At 43.6% G+C, this 8,865-nt stretch overlaps 1 protein-coding gene across 3 annotated transcripts in view; it reads left to right on the top strand.

The window, feature by feature from the left end:
* Window positions 1–6,879, top strand: part of ALKBH8 (alkB homolog 8, tRNA methyltransferase) — a 51,755-nt gene extending 44,876 nt beyond the window's left edge. For all 3 annotated transcript variants that reach the window (XM_087868486.1, XM_045797689.2, XM_045797688.2), the window contains 2 exons: window positions 4,119–4,268; window positions 5,196–6,879. In XM_087868486.1, the coding sequence (XP_087724612.1) occupies window positions 4,119–4,268; window positions 5,196–5,741 (696 nt within the window). In that variant the 3' untranslated portion in view covers window positions 5,742–6,879. The remainder of the gene's footprint in view (window positions 1–4,118; window positions 4,269–5,195) is intronic.
* The last annotated feature ends 1,986 nt before the right edge of the window (window positions 6,880–8,865 follow it).

The raw sequence follows: 8,865 nt of genomic DNA on the forward strand, positions 1-8,865 counted from the left end.
TCTATTGACAATTATAAGAATTGGAGATGTGTTTCTGGAAGACTCTTCTGTATATTTCTGTTTTTGTTTTGCTTTGTGTTTGAACTGTTGACCACCCCAGTAATGGAAAGGACAGAACGACCACTAACAGTGTCAGGCTCCTGCTATGTGCCAAGTGCTAGGCTGTGTTTTCTCATGGGGTGTAGGAGATCAGTATTACTGTCCCCATTTTACCAACGGGAAAACAGGCCCAAGGTTCCATGGTGTCAGAACAAGTATTAGAACCTCGTCTCCAGCTACAGGGTCCATACTCAGTGGCATTCCACTGAGAGAGATCTTAGCGGCCAGCTCTGCTGACAGAACAGCCAGCTGTCGTCTCAGATGTGGCAGAAATCACTTGGCACATGACGGACACTGATTGATGGTTTGTTGAATGGTGAGGAGCAAACCTGTGAGTTCACCTTCAGTTTCTCACATGCAAAGCAGAATATACACAGTGCTGTGTTCTATACGTTAAAGGAAATGGGACAAACTCAGAACGGTGGGCCTTCACTCAGAGTGACGGACATTTAGGATACCTGGATTTCTCTTTGTATCTGGACCCAGGAAGAGAGGTTGTGTCCACTCTTTGTTCTGTACAGTTGTTATAACATTTGTGGAGTGAAGTATTTAATATACATCATTTCGTTTGGTTCTCATCTCAACCCTGAGAAGGAGGCATTTATATGATGAGGAAACAGAAGGTTAGTGGCTTTTCTAGATTGTTCAGCTGCTTCAGCTTGAGACTGTAGGTTGCTGTTTTCATTGTAGTCGACAGGTTTCGCCTGTTCCTCTGAGCTCTGAACCCCTTCCTGTCAGTCTCATTTCCCTACAGTGCTTGTTTCCTTAGTAGTTTAAAAAATGTGGTATTTTTTAAGTAATAAAAATAATACAGCCTCAGTTCAGAAAATGGACAAAGGAAAGGTGTTTGCCTTAATCTTAACACCCTAATAAAGCAGCATGTTGTGAGAGATGTCCTTCCAGTGTTTTTCCTGTAATGTTTGTATTGTTCCGAGTACGCATACACCTGGATGACTCATTTGTGTCACTTCATATTTCCTTGTTGATGTGTAGCCTTACACAGTTCCTGACTGGATAGCACTCTTGAGGTAGATGTTACGATGGTTCCTCGTGTTCGGTGTGGAGTTATTATAAATAACACAGTAACGAGCATCTCCCCTGAGAAACATCTGACGGGAAGGAAGAAGGTGGGGTTTAGAGTGAGAAAAGCCCAGGTCTAAATCTCTGCTCCACCACTTAACTATTTTAACTTGGGGCAGAGGAGTTATCTGTGGTGAGACAAGTCTTCCTCATTTGCATGTAGTAACAGTAGCTAACCCAGGGTGTGTGTTCAGGGCTGAGGTCATTCATACAGAAAATCTGCTGTCATATCGGGTGGCTGCTTCTGGTAAAAGGCGATTTTTTTTTTATTTCATTTACCTTTTTTCATATTTTGGATAATTTTTTTTAGGGTGAATTTTTAGAACAATTATTGGGTCAGAAGTCATGCACATTTTTGGGGCGCCTGGGTGGCTCAGTTGGTTGAGTGTCCGGCTCTTGATCTCAGCTCGGGTCTTGATCTCAGGGTTGTGAGTTCAAGCCCCGCATTAGACTCCGTGCTGGGTGTGGAGCCCACTTAAGAAAAAAGAAGTTATGAACATTTTTATCCTCCTTAGAAAGTGGTGCACCAGATTGCTTTCAGAAACCGGTGGAGTCTGTTTGTACTGTGCTAGTCCTTTGGAGAGCTGGTTTTATTGCTGGCATCACCGTGGTGGATTTTGGTTTTAAAACATTTTAGATACTTTACTGGGAGAAAAATGAAACCTTGTTTTGTAGTTTGCACCTTTCACTACTAGGTCGAATGTTTTTTCATTTTTTACCAGTCTTCTCAGAATTGTGTGTTTAATGTTTTGTTGAAGATTTTAAAAAATTATAATGCAGTGGAAGTATACATTTCAACCCCAACCATCGTGTGTTTTCATGTCACTGACCTCCGTCCAGCACACAGAATTACGTAGCCCTTATGTGAGTCATTTAATAAATGTGAGTATTTATAAGTGGTATTTATAAAGAAGCCACTTTCTGTCACACTGTTGACATTATGCATCGTGATTAGGGAGACCTTCAAATCCTGGGTACTGTCCTTGGTACAAAGACTTAAGGAAATTTAAAAATAGAAAGGGAAGAGAGAAAATTAGTGATGACTGTATGAGAACGTATGAAAGACTCGGGCAGAGTAAGCGCGGAATGAAGGTTGTGCGCCAGGCACGAGTCACGTCTACACTAGACCTGCTGCTTTGTGAGTCACACGGCCCCTGTCTCTTGGCGCAGGGGAGCCCTCCGTCCCACGTGCGGCAGCCTGGCAGCAGGAGGAAGGACATTTCCTCTGGCTTCATTTGGCTGCTGTTCTCCTTGTTCTGCTTTATCTGTGGTTCGCGGGTAATAACATTCCTTTTTGGTTGTGCTCTCTCTCCTGGTATTTGTTTTGTAGTAAAAATGGATTTTTTTCCCCCTGTTGACTTTTAGCAAGATTTATAGCAATCTGTCGGAATTGGACAAACTTGAGACTTTGACTGCATGAACTGAGTTTTATTGTAAAAAAAGGTGGCAAACCCCGGAATGTAATATGCATATTATTTGAGTGGTATTGTCAGCTTGACTGTTGTGGCTCCTGGCTTAGCGGCATAGAATATGGTGGAAAAGAGGTAAAAGTAAGAAGCCAGTTGCGTATCCTACGTGGGCAAAGACCGCAGTCAATTGGGAATTGTGCCACTGTTGTTATTAATGGGCCTTTGTACTTCTTCATCTTAAAATATATCAAAGGGACATTGGTGTACTTTACCTCTAGCTTGGTGCCTTTTATTATACTTCAACAATTAGTGCAGCTCCAGGATAGAGTATAGAAGCTGTTTAATATCAGTTAGAGATTGAGCCAATTCATATGAAGTATGACTAGCATGGCAGTGTGATTTAACTTAGTAAGACTTGTTTTGACATGAGGACTCATATTCTTTATTCTCAGCTAGACTGAGGGAATCCCAATACTCAGTGCTCACTGCATCTGAAATTCAAATGAGTAAATACGGGCTTGAGGTGGCCGCTTTTGTCTGCTGAGATCTACTTTCACGTTTCTTTTTCTCTATTGTAGAGAGTGAGTTAGGAAGAAATATATTAGTGATTTAACATTTCTTATGCCCCTCCCAGTGCTCTCTCAGTTTACCTGTGCACATTGTGCATTGCTCTTGCCCTCCACACACACGTGTGCACGCATACACACCCGCACACACACCATTCGCTCGGGACTAAACAGCAAAACTGTACAAAAATAACAGAGCTCGAGAGGAGATGGGCAGTCCTGCTCCCAAACACATCCTGCAGAACCAGGTCCCGGCGGAGGGCTCAGGAGGCCTCCCTGCCTGGGGAGACTAGGGGATGCTGCTGTTCCCTTAGGATGGTCGGCTTAGACTAAAAGGTTTAATTAAATAGCATTTTACAAATTTTGGATTTAGCACTTTATTCTTGGTGTATATAGGTTAGGCATTTAGCAGAACAAGACTCAAGAGCTTTAAAAAAATGAAATACATCATTTTACTTTTTTATTGTTTGGGGATTTATTTCTGATTGTACAGTAATATGTATTAAAAAGTGAAAAGAAGCAGGCAAAAATCCCAGCTACCTCCTGCTATCTGAGCCATCACAGTATAGTTTATGTTGTGTTGAGAGACACCTGTAGCTCCCCACAAAAGACTAAATGTCTGTGTTTATGTGGATGATTTCCATTTTTATATGTGTGATATTACAAAAAGATCTAGGTTCTGGTCATTCGATGCCAATTAGGACTTCCCGTTTCCACCGCTGTCATGTTTACTCTAATCACTGATTTGAGTTCAGCTTGACACCCATGGAGATGGTAAATGTTGCCGTCTAGGTACTTGATCTGACCCTGCGCCGGCTGTAAGAACTGCGAAGATCTCACCTTCCACCTTTCCACAGTGAACGTGCAATCTAATAACCTATGGTAGTGAGTGCACCCATGGCTCTTAATTTCTCGGGACATTTTAACAAGATGTTACGCAATTCGTTCTTTTTCTCTGTTACAGATTGGTTGTGATCGTAGCCAGAACCTTGTGGACATTTGTCGAGATCGACACTTTCAGGCCGTCGTCGGTGACGCGCTGGCCGTGCCCTTGCGCAGCGGCTCTTGTGACGCCTGCATCTCCATTGCTGTGATTCACCATTTCTCAACAGCAGTGAGTATTCCTTTCTCTCTCCAAGGACTTGTAGCTCAGGTGGCAGGAAATGTTCACGATGTGACCGCTGTGGACCCGATCGTAGCCTTTCCTTTCTTCCCGTTCTCTTCCCTGGTGGTCCTGCAGTTTGCCCCCTTTACTGAGAAAGCGTGTGGAGCGGAGAGGAGGTGCGTGGCGCTGGTGCTTACGGGAGGCCAGTGGACCCTGCTTTTAGTGCTCGTGGTTCTGCTCTTGGCCCGGCCTGAGTCTTCCTCCTCTTTGACTGGCTTCCTCGAATGCAGGGTCTCTGCATTTCAGCTGTCGGAGACGGGGGAGCTCGCCTGGGCCGCTGGCACACTCCGCTCAGCCTCTGAGCGGCTGCTCTCTCGGTTTCTCGTCTGCCCTTCTCAGCCCTTACTCGCCTCCCTGATGTTTGCGAATCCCTTCCTTCCCATCCTGCTTTTCTTCTTTTTCAAAACTCAGGTATTTAGTAGCTGTCACTCATGCTTTTAACTTGTCACAGATACTCCTAATTTTAAAGTAAGTGAATTTAATGTTTTGTATTTTTCTTATAAGAAAAAACAGCTTTTTTTCCCTGTGTGTCAGTAGTTTCTCCCCTAAGCTAAGCAATAATTTTATAGACCACCCTGTGCCGGCATCACCAGGAGTCTCCGTACACCTGATGACCTTAAGTGAATTCAAAACAAGATCAAGTGGAAACCTTCTGTGCCTCTATTTTATTAACGCAAATAAAAATGTCCTTTTCCCTGTTTCTTCAACACTTTTTTCCTGTCAATCACAGAACAAAATGTCCCCTTTTTTTTCTTTTTTGTTTTATATTTTGTTAGATTTTCTGGGCTGTTCATCTTAATTAAAAACAGCCCTGTCGTCGGTTATACTTTCCGGTCTCCTCCCAGTTGATAAAGGGCACTGTGTGTTTTTCACCAGGAGCGGAGAGTGGCGGCTCTCCGAGAACTTGTTCGACTCCTGAGACCTGGTGGGACAGCACTCATTTACGTCTGGGCGATGGAACAAGAATATAATAAGAAGAAATCCAAGTATCTTAGAGAAAACAGAATTAGCCAAGGAAAGGAAGAGATCAGCAGTGGTGCAGCGGTGCCAGAGTCGCTGGCGGAGCAGGTGCCTGACGTGGGCAGCCAGGACGCCGCAGGCTGTGTCGCCGCCCTCACTGACCTCCAGGAGGGAGGGGGTCATGCCAGCACAGTCACCAAGGCCAAGCTTCCTGTTCACACTAACAGGACTTCTTTTCATTCTCAAGACTTACTGGTTCCCTGGCACCATCAGGGGAAGCCTGGGAAAGACAAGGCTGTTGGTGCAGCAGGACCCCGTGACCCAGGCCCCGTGTTTCATCGTTACTATCACGTGTTCTGTGAGGGCGAGCTGGAGGCGGCCTGCCGGACTCTGGGTCACGTCCGCCTACTGCAGAGCTACTACGATCAGGGCAACTGGTGTGTGATTCTTCAAAAGCTCTGATTGTCTCCGTGAACATAGAACAGCGAAGAAAGGCTCAGCTTGGTTTTTTAAAGAAGACTAAATTTTCCATCTTTGTAGTTAAAGAGAAAACTTGTGGAAAAGTCCCAAAGGAGAACGAATGCCTGAGAGAAATTTGGGAGCCAAGATTAGTTAGGACACATCCAGTCTACTACTATTGCTGACCTCATCCGTAAATGTAGGCTTCTCCTGAATGGGGAGGAACAGGGACGGTCTGCAGCAGTGAGTGAAGTCATCTGTGAAGTATTTGGGAACCTGGGGTGAGAACACAGCACGTCGAAAATAAACTTCTGCTATAAATGTTACTAATTGAGCTAAATCATGTATACCTTAGTGATGTAATCATACATTTTAATAAAATATTCTTGGTCAGTAGAGAATTGTCTGAAGTTTTATCTTTGATTATTAACTCTGTAAAATCACAGATGATAACCGCTCTGTCCCCTCACCTTACTAACACAGGGCCTGACACACAGTAGGTGCTCAGTAAAATTGTAGTCCATCTAATAGCCATACCTTAGTAGGAGCGTCATCCGACAAATCCTCATTGAGCCTGTACTATGTATCAGTTACTATTCTAGGTACTGGGAGTGGAGCCCCGAACAAGAACAACAGCTCTTGCCCTCCTGGAACTTAGGTTGTAGGAGGAGGACAGACAATCAGCAAACAAGCACACTGTGTGCTAGACGGTGATAAATGCCACAGGGGAAGGTAAGATAGCGGGAGGGTGCACCTGAGAACAAAAGATGTAGTTTTAAAGGGCTGAGATAACCACTAATCCTGACTGTAGTTTATTACCAAGAATGAATTGGTACCCCTAATGCATTGACTATGTGCTAAGGGCAGCCCCAATATGCTCTTGTAACTCCTTTGTTTAAATAGCAAAGGTTAGAATTGTCAGACCTAATTATGCCCGTAGAGCCAAAGCTATGGTGCCACTATTGGGTATTTCTAGTTCATTCATAGTTCTGGTCTGGGTGCCATCAGCAGTTTTTACCTACAAATGTGTCCTAGTTACTCAATTAACTTACCATTCAGGTCAAGTTTCCAGGAGGAATAAAGGTAGAAAGTTGACCATAGGTCAAACAATCATGCAGAAAGGAAAGTACTTTTTTTTTTTTTTTAATACTTTACTGCTGGCATGTGTTGCTTTTACAGTCGTAATGCTTAAGACAACTTCAAGAAAAATTGCTTTCCGTGGTTGATGATGCCCAGATGATTGTATCTCTTGTTAGTGTTAGTGATGTTTATTTTCAAGCATCAAGCTTCCAGAAACTGGTGGTGATCAATAGGTGATCAATGATTATTTTTGTCCTGGAACTTCACTGCAAGATTATAATTGTTCCTTCCAGATGAATTTATAAGGTTCATAATATGGAAAGAAAAAATAGAGGGCTAAAAAGCAGTTTTAACCTGGTAGGAATTCTAGGACTTCACTTCACAATTTGAAGTTCAGCTCATGCTAACAAATTTTAAACTCTGGATGGAATCGATTTCCAAGGAAGACGCAAATACCAACGTTACCTGGAGAAGAGGTAGAAAGCAAAACTTGGCTCTTGAATCAGATTTGAAGTTGAACTCTTGATCTGCCATTTTTGTTTTAGCTGTGGACTGTTAGACTCTGGACAAATTCCCTAACTTTGCCACGCGTCAGTGTTTCAGCGGTAAAGTTGGAAGATTTGTTACGAAATTAGCTGAAATAATACCTACAGAGCTCTTAGAGTGGTATAAGAATATAGTAGGCATTTGGGAAAAATGTTTATTCCCGTTACTCCCAAAGAACGGCCATGGGAGTTTTAGGTATTGAGTGATGTCAAAATCTAATTTGTTAATTATATAATCAAAACCTATGTTTTTACTGATTTTTTTTTATCTGCTTTGTTCTTATCAGGTGCCGCAGAGGTATCAAAATTTCCTGCTATGATTGTGGATTTCTCTATTTGTCCTTCTAGGTCTATCAATAATAACAAGGCAAAACTGGAAAAAATCCAAATGTCTACAGCAGTAGAGTGAGTGAGTAATGGTCCATTCGTTGTTACTGCATGAGCGATGACGTGAATACATTGTCCTTACAAGGCACACTATGAATGGATCTCAGGTAATGCTGCGTTGAAGAAGCCATACACGGAGTAATAACCATATGTCTCCTGTCGAGTTCAGGTGTGTCTCTTAAGACCACCGTCGCTTCTGACGCCAGCTGCCTGTTCGGGGGCTCCCATGAGCACGCTCAGGTTTGATGATTTGCTAGAAGGGCTCGCAGGACTGTAACACAGACTGTTACACTCATGACCATAGTTTATTACAGCAAAAGGATAGGGATTAAAGTCAGCCAAGGGAAGATGTGCATGGTGCCAACTGCAGGAGTGTTACACGCATGGAATTTCTAGTCGTCCTGTCCCAGGGGGGTTTGGACAGAGCTGACTTCTCCCAGCAAGATATATGACAACATGTCTGGAGCGCTGCCAACCAGGGAGGCGCACTGGAGGCTCGGTGTTCAGATTTTTAATTGAGGGCCTAACTACACGGACATGGTTGACCACTCTTGCTGCTGACCTTTAATCGCTAGCTCCTGTGGAGGTCAGGCTGATAACCACTTGGCACAGGGCCTCCAGGTAAACAGATACTTACCAGGCAGGATATTGCAAGGGCTTAGAGATCCGCTCCCAGGAGCCTAAGGTAAAGGCCAGACCTCTTTCTGGATAAGGTTAACTCTACTGTACAGTTTTCACTTTTCTTTAGGTGAGAGTTTAAAAGCAAGCAATATATATACTTTTACAAGGCTAGATAATAGTGAACTTTTGAAAAGAAGGGGTGAATGGGCCTTCTGGGGTGTTCACAGTGTTCTTTCTCTTGGGGGCATTTACATAGGGTGCTTGCTTTGTGTTAACTCACCTACTGAATGTGTGGTAAGACCCTTATGATTTATATACCTTTATGTGTAATATAAACTTCAAAATTCATAACAGTTTGGGGGCGCCTGGGTGGCCCAGTCGGTTGAGCGTCCTCTTGATTTTGGCTCAGGTCATGATCTCAGGTAATGGGATCGAGCCCCGCATTGGGCTCCTTGCTCAGTGCGGAGTCTGCTGGTCCCTTTCCCTCTGCTCCT

Source organism: Ursus americanus, chromosome 16, assembly GCF_024610735.1.
Source record: "Ursus americanus isolate L20-20 chromosome 16, mUrsAme1.1.p, whole genome shotgun sequence".
In the NCBI taxonomy this organism is placed as follows: Eukaryota; Metazoa; Chordata; class Mammalia; order Carnivora; family Ursidae; genus Ursus; species Ursus americanus.